At 34.7% G+C, this 20,028-nt stretch overlaps 1 protein-coding gene across 3 annotated transcripts in view; it reads right to left on the bottom strand.

Annotated features, from left to right (window-relative positions):
* LOC127175021 (collagen alpha-1(XIX) chain) overlaps nucleotides 1–19,128 on the bottom strand; it is a 184,852-nt gene extending 165,724 nt beyond the window's left edge. For 2 of the 3 annotated variants that reach the window (XM_051125822.1, XM_051125821.1), the window contains exons 1-9: nucleotides 18,927–19,128; nucleotides 17,258–17,382; nucleotides 14,315–14,386; nucleotides 12,848–12,947; nucleotides 4,719–4,842; nucleotides 4,235–4,510; nucleotides 3,936–4,016; nucleotides 1,321–1,440; nucleotides 890–952 (exon numbers count right to left, since the gene is read on the bottom strand). In XM_051125822.1, the coding sequence (XP_050981779.1) occupies nucleotides 890–952; nucleotides 1,321–1,440; nucleotides 3,936–4,016; nucleotides 4,235–4,510; nucleotides 4,719–4,842; nucleotides 12,848–12,947; nucleotides 14,315–14,386; nucleotides 17,258–17,382; nucleotides 18,927–18,928 (963 nt within the window). In that variant the 5' untranslated portion in view covers nucleotides 18,929–19,128. The remainder of the gene's footprint in view (nucleotides 1–889; nucleotides 953–1,320; nucleotides 1,441–3,935; nucleotides 4,017–4,234; nucleotides 4,511–4,718; nucleotides 4,843–12,847; nucleotides 12,948–14,314; nucleotides 14,387–17,257; nucleotides 17,383–18,926) is intronic. The other variant, XM_051125823.1, reaches the window with a different exon arrangement.
* Between the last annotated feature and the right edge of the window lie 900 nt (nucleotides 19,129–20,028).

Raw genomic sequence — 20,028 nt, 5'->3', positions numbered from 1 at the left:
AACTTTTTTTCCAGGTCAATACAGTTAGGTGATGTCGAAGAACTCCCATTTTGTTTCCTTTCCCAACTTCAAAATCGCCCTACATCACTGCAGAAGTACCAACCCAGTGTTTACAAAGTGAACATGCAAAGAACATCAAACACCCTTCACAAAAAAAATAAATAAACTAATTAAAAAAAAAAAGGTTAAAACAGCGATGTAAGACAAGTTTGTTAGAAAGTTACAGTTAGTTACTGGATCGCACAGACTACGCATGCGCATCGCAGAGACAAGACAAGTATTTGAGGTTAAAAAAGTATATAAATTGTCAATTTGTTTAGAAAATGACCAATCGTTTCGATAGATAAGACCCCTCTTCCTCTTCCTCGGCTGGGATTGTTTAGAGCCATTTGAAACTGCATTTTGGAAGTTAAAACTAGCGGACACCACTGAAGTCCACTATATGGAGAGAAATTCTGGAATGTTTTCGTCAAGAAACAATTTCTTTATGATCGAAGAAAGAAAGATATTAACATCTTGGATGACAAGGGGGTGAGTACATCATCTGCAAACTTTTGTTCTGAAAGTGAACTGCTCCTTTAATTTCTTTTTGACTGAAGGAAGAAAGACACCAACATCTTTGATGACTCGGGGGTGAGTAAATGATCAGGAAATTTTAATTCAGGAGTGAACTAATCCTTTAAAAGAATCATGAGAAGAAAACTGCCAAACCTATTTTAGAAACCTGTACTGAAAACCGGAGATTGTAATGCACATGCACCCTGTCATGTCTTTTAAAAGAAAAATCTATTAAATGTCACTGAACAAAGAGCTAAGCAATTTTGTGTTATTAAAGAAAAAAAAAAAAAAAAAAAATCAATGTGTGATGCTGATAAAACCCATTCCTTACCATGTCTCCTTTATCTCCATTTTGTCCAGAATGTCCTGCCAAACCCGGAAGCCCTTGATCCCCCTTTCAAATACACATAAGTCACATTATGCAATGTTAATATGCTAAAACGGTTGGCTGTATCAGGTCTAAAACGCTGTGATCAAAATTCAAAGAGGAGTCCTAGCCTGAACTCTGGCTCTTTGTACTTCACAAGAGATTAGCTGAACATCACCCGCTGATGAAGTGCATGTCTGTGCCCAAACACCCCCTTATTTGTGCTAAATTGCTTCTAATAAGCTTTTATTTCTGCCTCTGGCTGTCATCCAGGTATACGGACTGGCATAAACGTGCTTTAATTGGCCATTCATTTTGCAAGCGGCATTACCTCAGGATCCATTGTGGAGCGATAACCCGCTCGTTTAAAGAATGCTTTCATGGTTTAACTTTACCTTCAGAGTGGGACAGTGGCATCGGTCGGTGGGCAGCTGGGCTGGCATAGACAGCATTCTGTGGAGGTATCCTGTGACCAGTGGGGCCGCTGTAGGGTTGTGGGTCACGACAGGTTCACACTGGTCAGATTGAAAATAAAATAAAATGCATGAAACAGTGTTAAATTATAAATAAGCAGGCCAAGTCAATTATCCACTTTGAATTCCATGAAGATGGGATTTACGGGGATTTTCTAAATTATGCATGCATAGTATACGTATATGCATCTTCTTGTGAAATGCATAACTCAGCTATGTAAAATACATCATTTGGTTGCGTTAAAATCACATTAACATGATCAAAGATGTCTGCGGAAAAAATTAACAGCATTAGAGCTCAATTTTGATGACTTAGGGAGCAGCATTTGCATACTTTCTTCTTCTTATTAGTGTTGAACAAAGGTGAGATGCATAAAATAATTTTTTAGTAGAATTGTTTCCACTAAATAGAATTGTCTTGTCCCTTTTGAACCTTTTGATGTGTCATTTCTCTTTAAATAAATAAATATCATCATTTGGCAAAGGATTTTCCCCCCAAATATTTCTTCCTTAAAGTCACACAAGAGTTCTTCAAATAAAGCAATGAAGGAACCAGAATTGTTAAGTAGAATCAAAAGTTTAATTTTTAATTTTCCCATCCATGGTAAAAATTGGCTCAAACTGCAGGCCCCCTCAAGGGATGGTGCCTTAGGCAATCATCTGTGTTGCCTAATTACATGACCGGCCCCACTGGCCACTTGGACCATTCCCACTTCCATGTGGAAAACACTAAGGAAACATTATCCCAAACGCTGAGAGGGGGGATTATCACACAACTGTAAAGACCATGTACCAATTACTGCATTGAGTAGGGATGTGGATTTTCTCTAATCCAATCGTTTAAGACAGAATGTTGCCTTTAATTAATCACAAATTATTGACCGGAGCAATTCGAGCTAAAGAGCTGCCCTCAAGGGCTTTGTCCATAGTGGAAACGTTCAATCCAATAACAATACATGGAAATCGCTATGGCTCTGTTCCAAAACCTAGATCTTTGCCTGTGCAGATGGCTTTTTAATACTGTTTCAAAATGTAGAACATCTTCTTTAGGCCAAATTCCAATGGCAGATTTGCATGTATCCTTAACGGAGAAGGAAATAAATCAGTGAAAACCAATGGAAAATGGTAGGTTAAACAAGTGAACGCTAAATTTTCAGTCAATGCCTTGAATTTAATACAACTTTTAAAGCGTTTTTCTGTGTTCTTTTGGGAACTTGACTAATTAAAAATTTATTATTTCGCCCAGCTTTTGCACACAATGTAGTTTTATGCTATACATATATCACATCATTAGCTTAGCAATATGTTAACACATTAACAACAAACTATCAAAACAATTATTACTACTATTTTTTTTCCCAAATTCTGTTGTTTTGTTTTTTTACTGTTTTAATTTTTCTAAATTCTGTTTTGTTTTTGTTTTTTTCCATTTTAATTTTTCTAGACTTTGCTTTAATGCTTAAATATAAAAAAAAAAAAATCATCAAAAAATGTCTAATTAATTGAAATCATGAAACACACACAATTTAACAGCAATTTATTACAAGTTTAACAAAAATAACGTTTTTAAGGCCCTGTAAAATAGTTTTATTTTTTCTCAAACTTAAGTTTATTTCTACCAAGATTTCCATTAATTTTCTGTATTCCATTTGAATGGAATCCAAAAAAATCATTCCATTTTAATAATCAATAACATGTATAATTAAAAAAAGACTAAAAAATAAACAAAATATTTAGTTATTTATTTATTTATTTACTGAAATACTGTGTTGTGTATTTACATTTTTCTGGTAAATATTCTTTAAAAAATAATTGTAAGTAAATACTATACATGCTTTTAGTAGTAGTAGTACTATCATTACATTAACATATTTCTGTCACAGTTTTTTCAAGCTAAACCGAACTTTTATTTTGATGGGTTGCTGTGAATACCTTTCAGTTTCTGTTTATATACACGACAATATTTTTCCTGTGGTAAAATGCTCATGAAATGACTCTCAGAGCAGTTCTAGGAATTGTTTATGCATTCATGTACTCATATATTGAGACAGGAAAGGTTGAAAACGCTGCAAGCATCACACACACTTTAGTACGTGTGTAGTAAACAAAACCACACGTCTGCCACATCTGCGCTAAGTTGTGTCAGGAGTACTATTTGTATAACACACATGGTTGCTGCCTATATAGAGCGTTCCAAATTGCTCACTTTTGAGCCCTTATGAGGCAGTAGTTTTGTACGCAGTAGACAACAAAGCAGCTTACTTGATGTTGGAACAGAGTCTTTGAAAACTAACTAGACCACACTACCAAAACGAATAACAAAACGCAAGACACTTTCATTTTCATACATTATCTGAATGATTAATGTTATTCTGTAAGTAGTGTTGAAATGTGACTGCCCTGTTAAGATTTTATTTGATGAATATGTCAAGCCTTTAATTTTAGTGCAAAATTATGGGCTGTCTTTACAGTCAGTTAGGAAGGATCATCTTGTCTGTATCATTAACACTGCCACACCATTAACCCAAACATCTTACCGTAACTCCAGGAGAATCACAGCATCTGTCCAGGTCGGCTATTCGAGGATCACAGAAGAGCAGAATCTCCTGAAGTTCAATCTGTGAAGGTAAATTGACATTTACGGCCATCAACAATCCAACAATCCAACAAATTTGCATCAAACCATTCAGGCTCAGACATGAAGTTCCCTCAAAGTATTAGTGGTTTCCACCATAGATTGACTGACCTTTAACAATCACTAGCTGTACTAAAAGTACTAAGCTTTGCATTCATATTCAGATTTGGCAAATGATGAGAACCTCTATCCACAACTCACATCCACTGGACGTCCGTCCTCCACTCGAGAGGTGATGAATGTGCGTCCGCTCACATTCATGCCAGACCTTTCGGCGGTCACCTGACGCTCAATTAATTTGCAGTCCAGGTAGATAGAGACAGCATTGCTCTCGACCGACACACCCAGCTTGTGAAACTGTCGATCAAAGAGGGCATGCAGGTCTCTGTTCTTGAACACGTACAGGAGGCTGTTTTTTAGAAAACCCTGAGCCAAAAACTCTACTGTTTTCTTAGCTCCATCCACTATTAATGACACCTAAATGAAAGAGAGAAGAAGAGATGAACATTAGCGGCTCATTAAGACAGTTAATGAGATAAGCTGACTGAAGTCTAAAGCGATCGCAGCGTGCAAAAGACATAACGATCATTTTGCCAGTCTTGCAAGAGTTATTGGTTTTGAACATACTTAGATTAATCAATGTCTTTTTTACAGACCTAAATAAAATCTCGGATTTTGCACATACCTGCGTATCTCCACCTTTATCAAAGATCTGCAGAACAAACCAGCGATCTTTCTTCGTGGTTTTTCTGAGCCGGAACATGGCAGTAATAGAGTACTCATGAGAAATGCCATCTGGGAACACAGATCTTTAGAAAAGAGACACAACAATAACATCGACAATTAAAAGTAGAACACAAAAACAAATATGAGACCATTTAACAATTAAGGCTGCATTTACTTAAGTCACAGTAAAAACATTACAACTGTGAAATGTCACTATTTCATATGACTGTTTTCTTTTTTATATATATATTTTAAAATGTAATTTATTCCTGTAATGCAAAGCTGAATTTTCAGCATCATTACTCCAGTCTCCAGTGTCACATGATCCTTCAGAAATCATTCTGATATGCTGATTTGCTGCTCAAGAAACATCTTACTGCTGCCATGCTTAATATATTTGTGGAAACTAATGCATTTTATTAGGAGTCCTTGAAAAATAAAAAGTCATTTTTAATCAATACCATGCTTACTGGTTGATTAAACAAGCACTTATATTAAAGGTTTAATATGCAAAGTGCACAGGGCTGTAAAGTGCGACCATTTCAGTCGCAAAAATTCTGCGTGCAACTATTAAAAACATTTAGGAGCACCATGTGCGACTGACTCGATCATCATATGCACTGTTTTTGCAGTGTTGAGACATTTAAATAAACAAGAAGTTAATATTAAAGGGGTCATCGGATGCCCATTTTCCACAAGTTGATATGATTCTTCAGGGTCTTAATGAAAAGTCTCTAATATACTTTGATTAAAAATTCTCAATTTAGTTTACAAATGAACGTGCGTTTTTAAATTAATCTAGTGAGTCAATGATTCAATCTTCCATTCATAAAGACAGTCACATGCTTTATTCCTGAATGAATCAGCCGTTCGAACGAATCAAATGAATGAATGATTCAGTAATTAAATCAGTGACTTGCCTCCACCTACTGGCAGTTTTAGTTTAACTTTTAAAGTATATTTTCAGTTATTTAAATCATTTAATATTGCTGTATTCAAAATGTTATATTTAAAACATTAATCTCAACATGAATTTGTGAATTTGATTGCACTCATGCCACCTCTGAGCCTCATTAAACATAAAAATACACCTACAAGCCACTTTTGTGTTCTTCTGTGCCACCTCTGTAGAACAAATTAATTTTGTTAATACTGATTTCATTTGATTGGTAACTTATTCTTACTCTACTTGTTCTTCATTAGAAATTTTAAAAAGCTTTAAAAAATACAATTTTGACATAAAAGATGAGACACTTTTCATAAAGTTAGAAAAATGCCATTACAAAGGTAAAAACAAAATTCCCCTGTAAATCACTTTAAGGAGTCAAATATCACCTCGTACTGTAATGGGAAGGCTAATTTTTGGTCAGCTTTTTTGATTATTGATTAGAAGGTGCTCCTAAAATTTTGACTGTGCTCCTAGAAAGAAAAGTAAGCATAGAGCCCTGCATTAGAATCAATGTTCTCTTCAGTCTTGAAGTCTTTATCAGAAAACACTGTAAATGTGTCATTTTATAAACAGAGATCATTCTGTCTGTCTGTCTATTGTTTGAAACCATTGAGATGTTTTTTTTTTTTTTTTCACTCTTCTGAAGGAAATACTGTAGCTGTAATTTGAAGCAAACTCATGGTACAAGAAAGAATGCTAAAAAACTTTTAAATCTTCTATGCGGTTATTAAAGTCGTTGAAAGAGTAATATTACATTTGAGTGAATCTCATAACACTGTAAGTATTACAGAAAGAATTACTCCCATTTTCCTTTTTCATTTCTTTCACACGCTATTTAGTAATTTACTGGCACTTCATCAAACACAATCAGCAAAACTGACAATGGGAGAATCTCATGTATGAATACTTTAAAAGGACAGAAGCAAATGAGAGAGAGAGAAAGAGAGAGAGATCAGACTTGCAAGAGACAGGCTGAAAATGAGTTTCTTCTCAAATAGATCATTCTCTATTCTCTCTAGGCACGTCTGCATAGCGTGTCTCCTGCTTTCACACGCACAGTGGGGAAAATGCACATTATTAAAATGATATATACTCTTACTTTACATGCTGGCAAGATCAAATGCTTTTGGATAAAAGGAGTACACATGAAAGAGGCTTATGGGAAACTAGCACAGATGTATTATAGGTCAACGGCTGGACTATTACTAAAGCTGACCGCAAAATTTTCTATTCTAAATATCGCTCAAGTCATCACCTACTCACTCTCAAGACACAGTGGCACACAAAGGAAGATGATTTGATGCATGAATAAAGTTTCAAAACTTCAGTAGATGTGAGAATTTTCAGATAATAATGCCTTAAAATATAGTCTGTTCAGTTTTCTTGAAATGGCATGAGGACTCCATAAAATTCAGTCTAACATCTACATGGAAAGTAACAGTAGGGTCAAAATGACAGAATAAATACTTTTTTGGAATTGCTGAGTAATTGATCTCATGAATACAACCCTAAATTAGACTTGATATGACCAGCCGGTGGAATGGACTTGTGCCGAGTGAGACCTCATAAGTGAGTGCAGTGTTTCGAAGCGCACCAACCTGGGCACTGTGACATCAATTCACTTCATCACTGAGCTGTTAAATAGGGACATCAGAGGCCATATGCCAAATATGACGGGATGTAACACTCTAATGCAGCCCATATTAAACTAATCTCCGAACATACAGATTAATAAGCAAACAAATGGTGCCACTGCTACAGAAAGCCTCCGACAGTGGCCCAAGTTTGTTTCCCTATGCTTAACATTACATTACTACTTAATGTAAATAATGCATAGTTAAAAAATTCATTTAATAAAAAAAAAAAAAAAAAAAAAAAAGATAATATAACAAAGTTTGCCTACAAAAATAAAATGATAATACAATTTAAAGTTTCTCCCCCCACATTTTGGGAAATATTTATTATATTATATTACATTATATTATATTATATTATATTATATTATATTATATTATATTATATTATATTATATTATATTATATTATATTATTTTATTAATGTAAATAATGCATAATTTAAAAATACATTTAATTAAAAAATTATAAGATAAAGTTTCTCCCCCCACATTTTGGGAAATATTATATTATATTATATTATATTATATTATATTATATTATATTATATTATATTATATTATATTATATTATATTTACATAAATAAGGCAGAAAAATAAATTTAATTACAAAAATAAAATTATAAGAAAGTTTCTCCCCCCACATTTTGGGAAATATTTATTATATTACATTATATTATATTATATTATATTAATTTATAATATATTACATTATATTATATTATATTATATTACATTATATTATATTATATATTTTAACTTTTACTAAAATGTAATAAAACTTTATTTAAATAAAATAAAATGATAATATATTACAATATTAAAATAACAAAATAAAATGATAATATATTACAATATTAAAATAACAAAATAATCAGTACAGTGTGACATTTGTGCACCTCTAGTGCCACTACAGAGCATTACAAAAAATAAATAAATACAAATAAAAAAAATCCCACATCATTTTACGGTCAAGTGGGAACAAACAGAAAATGCTACCCTAAACTTATACAGTTAGATTAGCCAGTATTATTTTGTTTTATATCAGCCAAACAAACAGAATACAATTGTGTTTGGTGGTTGTTGTGTCAATAGTGTTACAAAAAGTTTCATTTTGCCTAAAGTTCAAAATAAAAATCTATTCATCCACATAGAAAACACAACATTTCAGTAGTGAAATAAACAAATATAGGGTACGCCTACTATGGGTAGCGCCCGTTTATCAACATCTTTCTTTCAACAACCCATTTAGGACTCCCAGGCGAACATCACGTCATGCAATTAATATTCATGAGCGAAGCTCGTAAGCTTTATATTGTGCTTCCCCCAACACTTTTCAGATCATTCCCACGCCCCTTGCCTCTCATAAAAACGAACACCAAACATGCAATTAGCACATCTTAGTGGAGTCATCTGTGAAACAACTAATGGAAAATAGTCTGAAGGAGTGGAGCCTTCTCTTTCCATGCAATCGTATCAACTGTACGACGGGGCCCGGCTGCATTTCCTGCGAGTAAAGTGAGAGATGTTTGGAGTTTGTGCTGGGGGCTCTTTGACCCCCTTCTCCACCCCCCGACACATCCAGCTGACTAACGCCATCACCTGTCAGAGTTCAGCTTAATTGAGGTCTGGCAGGGTGTGTATGTGTGAGTGCATGTGTCTGTATGGGGGTCCGGGTAGACAACTTGGCATTCTCGTCCCCCAGAACTGCACTCAACCTCCAGCCAAAGAGACTCACAGTTGGTCCCTGAGGGCAGGTCTAAGCAGCAGAAAGAGGGCCCCACAGCAGGCCACTGACCACCAAGCGTCGGACAGAGCAACAGATCGCAAATCATCTGACCCATGACTCCTTCAGGGTCCAGGGGAGCAAACAGTGTGTTTACAGTTGTATAAAAAACGCTAAAAATATCCCCCCTTTCCCTGCGTAGATGACTGGGTGTTATTTTTCACTGGTGAAACGCATGGAGGTAGAAGAGACGTCCACTGGGCGCTGAATCTCTGCGGCCAAAACCGGCAGGTGTGCTTGAAACCACAGAGAATAATCAGTTAGACTGAACTAAAGACTATGATGAAACACAAAGGAACAAATGACCTACAAATGTTAAACAAAGGACTATTTCAGTGCACAGCGTACGGTGTATATAGTGGCCCTGAAATCGTAGACAGTTAAAAGTGAATTAATCTTATTCTTTTAGATAAATTACCAAGCGGCATTTGCAAAAACAAATTACGCTAGATCTTTTCTCAGAGCTTCTTCTGGTGATTACATTTAACTAACTGGTCCCAGGGACATTTTAAATGGATTTATGTAGTCAGTTCTCCTCAAGTTTACACAGATGTAGCTCATCACATTAACTAGGAACATACTGAAAGTGTCCAAATGCTTTACATCATAAAGCAATAAGTTATGAGATGCTGTGTGGAACAGTGATTTCGAAACACTGGAAAGGGTAAAAAAAAAAAAAAAAAAAAAAAAAAAAAAAAAAAAAGGTTCGAATCAATTAATACTTTTATTCAACAAGGACACATTTAATCGATCAAAAGTGACAGTGAAAACATTTACAGCTTAATGTTACAAAACAAAATTTCTATTGTAAATTGACATTTAAAGAATCCTGAAAAATGAATCACAGTTTCCACAAAAAAATAAATAAATAAAAATAAATAACAGGGGTTTTTTTTCCTGACACTGATTATAGTAAGAAATGTTCCTTGAGAACTAAATGTGCTTTTTAGAATGATTTCCAAATGATTGTGCAACACTGAAGACTGGAGTAAATAATTCTAAAAATTCAGCTTTGGCGCCACAAGTATACATGTAGATTACACTTTGCAATAATTAATTATATATATATATTTTAAGTTTGGGTTAAGTTGTTCATTATAACCTTATAAATGTAAAAGGGCTCCCTATAGTTTAAGCATAAGCTGAAGTAGATTTTTATCACTAGGAAAAGTTTAATTATAACTGAATGCATTTAATGAAGGAGCAACCTGTTCAGTAAACCAGTTTATTAAAAAAAAAAAAGTTTACTTTTTCCCACTGCTGTACTGAAATCATACCAAACCGTGACGTTAAAACCGAGGTATGTAGCAAACTGTCATATTTGTGTACCCTTACACCACTACTATGGCAACAAAAGCACTAAGCATTGAGATATACAAGCTGTGCAAAAAATATTAAAAAGATTAATTCATTAATAAATTATAATAAAAAAATAAAAAAATTAGTAATGTACACAGCATCACAGTGAAACAAAAACCAAAAACATGCCCTGTTTCTTTTGAAAAGGCATTATGTTAAATCAAAATTCCCCTTGAACTTTTGACATATAAGAGGTCACTGTACTATAAAAAACATCTTGTAAGTTTCAGCACTCAAAACTTTCTCAGTCTAAAAACAGCTTATATTAAAGCCCATCTGCCAAATCGGGTTGTGGAATGTGCCACTTTATGAAGTAATAGTGTGGCTAAACACCGCCTCCGCAGAAGGTCAATGCCTGCTTCTACATCACCGCCTGTTTAGCCCCGCTCATGATTCACATGTAGTGTAAATAACTAGAGACACAAACGCAAGTCTTTGTAGAAATCAAACAAAGATGGTTCCGAAAACAAGATGCTGCATAGTGCCAAGCTGTGGCAAAACAGTCTATACATTACCCTCCTTTAGATTAGGAAAGAGTGGATTTAGTTTATTTCAGACCGTGTCAGTAAGAAATTTGTCTTTTGTTCACTTCATTTTACTGCAGACTCGTTTTCTGCAGTATTTTCAGAGAATTTTCAGAAAGATTTAAATTACGTGGTCGATATATTACATTTTTATTACATGGTCACTATTGCTTTGTCTGTTATTACAGATCATTTGATATGTACTGAGTAATTATGCTTTTTTTTATCTAAAATACAGCAGTGTCCATCTATGTTGGATGTAGGCTGTCAAACATACAAAACTGTTAGCCAATCAAAGCAGTGGGCGTGTACTTTTGAGTCTAGAATCCGCCACGCCTACTCAAACAGAGCGTTCTGATGAGGGAGGTCGAAACAGGACAGAAAATAGCCTATTACTTCTAAATTATGTTAGTGGACCTCAGAGAACAGTACAAAATGATAAAAAAATAATGGTAGATCATGACCTCTTTAATGTAATTTGCATTTATACACTTAGCAGATGCTTTTATCCAAAGACGTACTGCATTAAACTTTAAGTTCATGCTTTTCCAGGGAATCAAACCCAAGACCTAGGCGTTGTTAGCTCCATGCTCTACTGTTTGAGTTACGGGAACGTAATGATAACATTTTTGTCTTATGTGTAATGATAACTTATTGTCAGATGTTTCTAGTGCAAACATCACGGTTTTATGTTTGCGTCAATTATCATAAGTCATGGCACCACCCTATTCTGTTTACGCTTTATCATGACGTATAACCGACAGGAACGCTTTGAGGTTGGAAGTGGGGAATTTCAACTCCAGTCTTCCCACCTCCGACTTGCCACAATCCCACCAGCTTTTCAGAAAAATACAAAAGAGTTCTTTTGAGCATCAATTTGGACTCATGAATATCCTGTGGGTTCACACGGTTTGGACAGCTGACCTTGACGGAACACGGCCTACATAACTGTACATGTTCAAGGCTGTTTCATGTAGATTGAACATACCTGAAAAGTCTAACTAACACAGAAGCCTTCTTTGAACTTGGTGTCACCCTTGAGCTATAAGTTATTAAAGTCATTTTAAGGCAATTAATATACAGGACATGATTCCCCATTACTGCTTGATTTCTCTTCTAGGCGGTACTCCATTACAGTCACCTCTCTTTCTCCTTGGTCGAGCCCACTGCCCACGGTCTGCAAATTAATTCTGTCCAAATTATTCAACATGTCTCACGGCTCACCTCACAGTTTATCCTTATTAGCCAATGCGAGGGAATTATCTCAGTGAGCTCGTGATATCTGGGTCACTTCATGTCAACACGCCATTAAAAACGTACATCTCCCGAGTTTTCTACCAGACATCAGCTGAAGTCAAAGCAAGCTTACACCATGAGAAAATACTGGTTTTCGTTGCAGAAACCCAATAACAGCCTGGCATATTTTCAAACCTTGAGTGGTATAAACTCATGCGAGAACGCAGTTGTTCAGCAAGGCAACCTGCGCTCTGTCCCATCCCGAGATTTATATGAGAAGCTGTCAGAAAGGCTAACCAAAACACGCAACATGTGGATGTGGGCATTAATTCAAACTACCATCATAACATGCTCATCACAGCAGTGATTCTGCAAGGAACTGTCCTACTTTCTGCTCTCCAGATGCTAGAGGATTCTGCACATCGTTGATCACGTCCAAACTACATAAACATCCATATGGATATGCACATTTGCTGCAATAACTTTAAGCTTAGCCGTCACAGTTAACATTGTTCTTAGACAAAACAATCCTCTGAATGATGTGCGAGCGGAAAATAAATGGCACAATCTCAAAACCACATCAACATTTGCAGCACTCACTCTGTTGGTTTAAACAAGGGTTTACTCCCCAGTCTCAACAACAGCCTGTTGTCCGTCACCGTGCCTTTTCTGAGAAGAAACTTCTCGGCTAAATCAAACCCTGTAAACAAGAGAAGAAAAAGACAAACATGCATTACATTTATTCATTTGCCAGACACTTTTATCCAAAGCAACTTACAGTACATTGCGTAAACATTTGGGGAATTGAAAACATGACCTTAGCGCTGTCACCACCATGTTCTGCTAAAGGAACAACATTAGCTTTAGGCTAAAGAGATTTTCAGCAAATGTCGTCCTGTACAACCTGTTGAACACACATTTGTAGCCTTTTATGTGGAATGATTATTATTAGCGAGGCAACACTTCTTATTCCTTAAACATTTTGGTTTGGGGCTTGCTCTAAACTTCTGCAATTAGTAGAGACTCTATCCAAACTTTGTTCTGTAGATTATTTCAGCCTTAGGTGAACTGTTAATATAATTCATAATTACTTTCAAACTAAAGTTTGACAGAAATAACACTGACAGCAACTAGCATTTAAATCTAACCTATATTGATGATGCCACTGTGGTATTTGCATATCACATTGTGATTGGTCATTCTTCTTGCATTCATTTGTATATTAAATAGTGATTGGTCTTTTCTTTCTTGCTATCCATTTAACCGTCAACACTACAGTCCAAAAGTTTTGGATTTTTTAAAATGCATATTTAATAAGAACGCATTAAACTGAGTGACCGTGAAGACATTTATAATGTTTCAAAAATATTCTTAAAATATTATTTTATCCATTTAAGATCAATTCTGTTCTTCTGAACATATCACAGTTTCCACAAAAATCTCAAGCAGCACAACTGTTTTCAACATTGATAATAACAATAAATGTTTCTTGAGCAAATCAGCATATTAAAATGATTTCTGAAGGATCATGTGACACTGGAGACTGAAGTGATGATGCTGAAAATTCAGCTTTGCCAAAGGAATAAATTACATTTGAAAATATATTACAATACAAAAACAGTTATTTTAAATGTAATAATATTCCATTCCATATATTTGATCAAATAAATTCAACCTCGATGAACATTTTAAATAATCTTACCAACCCCAAACTTTTGATAGTATATCCATCTTTACACTTCACACATAAGCATGATTTTTGTGTGCAGCCAACAGATAGCAAACGCTCTGATACTGTATGTCACAGAACCACATTTGAAAAACTCAGCTAAAGAATACTGTCAAAGATGTAGGTAAGCTTCATCTTCGACAGTATTCTTTAGCTGGCTTGCGAGAACTGGCATTTCCTTCAGGAAATGCAAAATTAGCTGTATAAATTGCTCTGTCAGCTTCAGCCATGTGCAACATTAGGGATGGTTTAAACAGCCAGTTTGATGTTTAACAGCACTGCGTAAGGACGAGCTGTGCTTGATTTCTATTTGTATATACAGTATTCTTTGTTTGTACCTGTGAATTCTCTGTGAATGTTCACATTGGTATGCCATTTCTCTTCCAGCTTCATGGGCGGACATGTATGATCTGCAGAGAAGACGAAGATTATGCGTTAATGAAGCAAGTGAATTGATTTTTAAAAACTGGTAATGTTTCAGCTTATTCAGTATAGAAGAAACCACAGCTATAGTGTCACATTTTTACTCAAGTGCATATTTCTAAGGCTATCATTAATATTTCTAAGGTTTGTTTTTGAAAATCAATTCTTGCAGAGTCATGTACCTTAAAGTCTAGGCTACAGAAAAGCCATTTTGCACAAGAAAAAAGATACAGTTCATTGAAGTGGGTAAGTTGTCACAATGGGAACCTGCCATTAAACAGCCTTTCCCCTTGTTTAGTCATGATGTATGACATACTGTTTCCAAGTCAAAGCATCCACTTCATTTTCCAATGAGAATAATATTATAAGCACTATTCTTTTTAGCACATCTTTAAACTAAGCTTTTCATAAAAATGTGGTGAACACTACAGACGCCGCACCAATATTTTATATTTTATACATAAAGCTGAATAAAAGTCTGTCTAACTAAATTTTCAGTATGCAGATAAAGGTTAAAATCATGATTTTTTAGTAGTACTATAGTACACTACGAGTGTATATTAAAGCAGTTTTTTGTTTGCTTTTGGGATCTAATGGAGCGTCAGGACCTGGAAACTGTAACACATGACGTCAAGTGCACCTTGACCAAAATATTTTAAGAAAGCCTTCATTTAAAGAGTTATAAGCCATGAAACAAATCATCCAGATAATCATCCAGGTGAATCACATTAAAATTTTTAATTTGAAGCAAAAAGACAACAGGTGTTAGACACTGGCTTTAATAAGGGAAAGAAATACAGTCGCCTGAAGCAAGAACAGGATAAAAACGACTACTGATTTAAAGGTGTTGATTATGTATAGAGAAACAATATATTTTTCATTTATTGCAAAACATGCATATTACATATTCAAGGAATTTCAGAGCATAGGAAGACTATTAAATAATTCACATTGCTTCACAAGAGTAAGGGAGCACTAAAGAGTTACTTTGGCATGATTAGCTTGTTTCAAATCTCCGATTGGCTGAGATTTTTTGTGGAATTAAGGGTAATGTAGTTTTTCTCCAGAAATTTTGCCACTGCAGATTATGTAAAAAATTAGTTAAAACAACAGGATGAAGGCTACAGCAAAAGTATATATAACATTAATTAACAACCTCATAACTCACAGTAGTTCTGTCTTTGACAATTCATAAATTATTTTTAAAAATCAATTCCACTACAGATAAAAGGAAAGGGATTTTTACATCCGAAACCAAACTGTTGCAATCGATAATAGTCTTTCAGCAAAACCAAATCTATAAACAATTATACAGCAAAAATTAAATTAAATTAAATTAAATATCCAAATAATTTTTTTTGTTGACCAATAGGCTACTGTAAATTAATAAACTGTATAAAACTTCATTTTAAGCAAATGGGACAACTTGCCCCAACCTGAAACACGGTTCAAAACACTGTTTGTCCTGAAAATATAATTTACAATTTCCGTTAAAATCCACCTTGATTAATAAAAATCAAGCTGAAATTCTGAAAATTCATATTAAGCAAAACTGACAACTTTTTGTAACATTGGATGGAAACAAATAATGGTTATATGTGACCCTGGACCACAAAACCAGTCATAAGGTGTTTATTTTGAAATTGAAAAAAAAATTATTTTCATTGATATATGGTTTGTTAGGATAGGACAATATTACAACTATATGACAACTATTTGAAAATCTGGAATCTGAGGGTGCAAATCAAAATATTGAGGAAAAAACGCCAAATGAAGTACTTAGCAATGCATATTACTAATCAAAAATTTAGTTTGGATATATTTACGGTAAGAAATTCACAAAATATCTTCATGGAACATGATCTTTACATAATATGATTTTGGCATAAAAGAAAAATCGATAATTTTGACCAATACAATGTGTTTTTGGCTATTGCTACAATATACCCGTGCTACTTAAAACTAGTTTTGTGGTCCAGGGTCACATATTCCATAAAAAGCCTACTAGTTACTGAGATCCTGTGAAACAACAAGCCTCAGTCTCCCCTCCCATGACATTTGCAGCGTGATATTGCTGAAGGACAGATTCTGCTTCATCAACAACAATTATCCCAAATAAAAAGGAGGCTCACACAGACACAAATGCAAAAACACACAAACATATCTACATCCACAGCCACACACACACAAAACACAGCATTAACAGGAAATTCCAAAAATCAGCACATCTGCTGGCAAATTGCCGACTCTTAAAGAGACGGGACACATGCTGTAAATCCTCTCTAAATCTCTTCCTGGATGTCACGCTCGCACAGTGGATCACGGGAGATAGCAATTCACTCAGCTGGCAAAAATATTGCTTGCCTGTCCTCTTGTTCAGAGGACTCTCATTCGTGGGCATTTACACTGTGCAATAATATTCCGTAATCGCCTCAGGTTAATCTGAATGGGGCCAATAAAGCAATTCTATCGGACACATAACACCAGAGCGGATGTGTCCTGGTGGCTTCTGACTAATGCCACCCAGGTCAAGGGCTTGACGCCATGTCCTCGCGAGCAGGAATTTCAAATAGCTGCGCAAGAGTCCCCGTGTCTTAAAGGAGGGCGCGACGTCTTTCATCACAAACAATTCATTTGCATACAAGGATTCCAAACAAGAAGCTAAAACAGAGCGCTAATTAAAGGTGACGACAGCAGCGCTCTGCACCAGAGCGGTGAAGTCAACACTGACCTCCTGTATGGAGACGAACAAGGCTTGAAAAAACAAACAGAAGTAATCGCTTCTAATCAAACCTTTTGTAAACGGACAAGAATAAGCAAACATCTTGGTGCGGACCTTTTGGTGACGGCATACATACCTATTCTCTCATTCACTGTCATTCCTGAAGTAAAAGGAATGGAATTTACGATCCACAGGAAAACAGTCCATCTGAGATAGTGAATCATGTCGTCTTTGGCACATGAGAAAGGGCCCCTTGAAAACCTAGAAATAGAAAACAACGTCACTTTTACAACTCTTTGATGCTCTTCTGGGTAACGCTATACCACTTGTTACTGTCTGTATGATGATTGACTGCACTGGCTTCACAATTCACTTACTTTTAAATGTTTTGCCCATAAACAAATGATGAACTTCAATGTCAAGAACACGCCATATCAAATGAATACTCTGATACATACAGAACACGTAGGAACAGATCATGTTTTGTAAAATCCGTCTAGCACTTCAATTATGTGGTGAAACGTCTTAAGGCAAAATGTCAAGTGTGACATTTCACTCCTCAGAATAAACTTCAGGCCAGAGTAAGTTTCCAGCATGAGGTGCTTCTGGGGACCCAGTGCCAGATTCCTGTAAGCCAATACTATCCGTTACCCACCGCTGACTGTTGTTATTGAGCTCTTAAGTAACAGGCCAAACAAATTGCGCTAAATAATTAAACACTAGTGCTACAAGAGTTTTGAAACACATGCACTTTTAAAGGTTACAATCATTAGTGCATCTCTGCATACAAACATGTGGTAAATAGTTTTTTTTTGTAAACTTCAAACTCAAGTTCAAAGTTTAATTTTTTAAATAAACCTAGAAAAAGTGATACATTTAAAAATTTGCTTTTCTAAGATATCTAATTAAGGCTAAAACAAATCAGGTTTTGTAAATAGAATATAGTATTACATGGGTGGTGTAATTTACACAATGTCAGGTAGTGACTGAAAACTTTCCACCTACTAAAATTAATAGAAATCTAATTTATTTTAAAGTAAAATCGCTTAGGCTTAAAGGCTTAAGTAAAAAAGTAAAAAATTGATGGAAGCATAATGCACTTTTCTAATCACACATGCAAGTGTACAATGTGAAATATTTGTACTTTTAAACATGTTTTTTTACTCAGGATTAAGTGGACTGGTTAAAAAGACAACACTTCGCTTTCTTCATACACATTTAATCTTAAAATCTGATTATGAAAAAGTTCATCTTCACGTTGTCAGCTAATCGTATAGCAAAAACACAGAAATCTAAATGAAAAGTATTTTTTAATCTATGTATTTATTCGATGTTAAGCTAAATCTTGTGTTCATTATTTGATATCAGCATATTACAGTGTTCAACCAGACTGTTTAATGTTAAATATCATAATATAATCAAAAACGCTTCTTAAAAGTTAATCCAAACTGACTCGCAATAAACAACAATAAAACAGCTTCGTTAGTGTTCTTAAAAAGCACACTTGCAGATATTTATTTACCACATTTGCTTACTAAATGTGTCATGTAGCCTACATGGTCAAAAGCTACTGTTTACTGCAATTTCTCTGTGTAACCGAATGATGATAAACCCAGCAATGCTGAACATTCAATCTCTCTCTCTCTTTCAAGTACACGAACGCCGACAGCACAGGACTCATAGTGGCGTGTTAAACTCAGATGACATCAAACATGATCATTAAAAAATGACACCGCACACATACTCTGAAAAAAAAACACCTACAAAGTCACAGCAAGCAAGACAGATGAACACCGGCTACTTACATTTGCTGAGAAAGTTTATTATTCCAGCGTAAACACACAGCACAAGCAAATCCTGTTTGGCTAATTAGCGCATTTTAGGCAGCTGTGGGTCCAAAGCACACTTGCAAATAAAAGTGAGAATGAAAGCTCGTGCAGGAACCGTGTCCTTATTTGTCGCACTGCCTGACCCTCCCACCCACTCATTAGAGCAGCACACATCAGGACGGACAGGACACTCTGAGGGGCTCCCTGTGGAACACGCTACAGTACACAGGGTACTTGACCAATAGCAGGGGTACTAACTTTTCTTTCAAATTAGAGGTCCAAATTTAAATATAAACTTCATATTTAAGATTTGCTTAGGATTTTCACATTTTTAATCATTTGAATATATATTTGATTTTTAAAAGGATGGAATAGCCTACTGCATGTACAATATTTAGAACAGAATTAATAAATGTAACCAAAATGTTGTTATGAAAATAGTTTAAGTAACATTTGTTATTTTTCCTAAACCTGTACTGTAAACTGATTTTGCTTGGCAATATATAAAAATAATATAAATATTATATTATAATGTAAATATATTATGTTACTATATTGACTACTTCAGTAAATATTTCTCACGATGTAAGCTGATTACTATAAAATATACTATAAAAGTCTTAAGCTAAAAATATTTAGCTAATAAGTGAAACCATTTTTGATACACAAAAGACAAAAAAATATAAGCTAACTTGGAAAAATTAGCCAGTGTTTTGGTTGACAGAAATTGTAACTAAATGTAAAAACTTTGAGGGGGGTTTGTTTCATATTTGAGTTTGTGGGGGGTTTTTTTTTGTTTGTTTTGTTTTGTTTTGTTTTTTTAATTCTTTAAAAATTAACTATAAAGAAGAACTGCTCATATTCAGAAGATATGAAAAAAGTGAAGTTATAGTTTTTATTTTAAAAACTAATAAATCTGTAAATATCTGGATATTACTGGGACATTATCCATTAATTTTACACGTTTCTGTTAATTCTAAACACTCTAAAATTCAAAATAAAGATATTACATCTGTAAAAAAATAACAAAATAAATAAATAAAAAGATGCATACTGATAATTATTATATAATATAAAA

Source organism: Labeo rohita, chromosome 13, assembly GCF_022985175.1.
Source record: "Labeo rohita strain BAU-BD-2019 chromosome 13, IGBB_LRoh.1.0, whole genome shotgun sequence".
Lineage (NCBI taxonomy): Eukaryota > Metazoa > Chordata > Actinopteri > Cypriniformes > Cyprinidae > Labeo > Labeo rohita.
The sequence above is the reverse complement of the archived record's forward strand: the minus strand, read 5'-3'. Positions and strand labels throughout refer to the sequence as shown.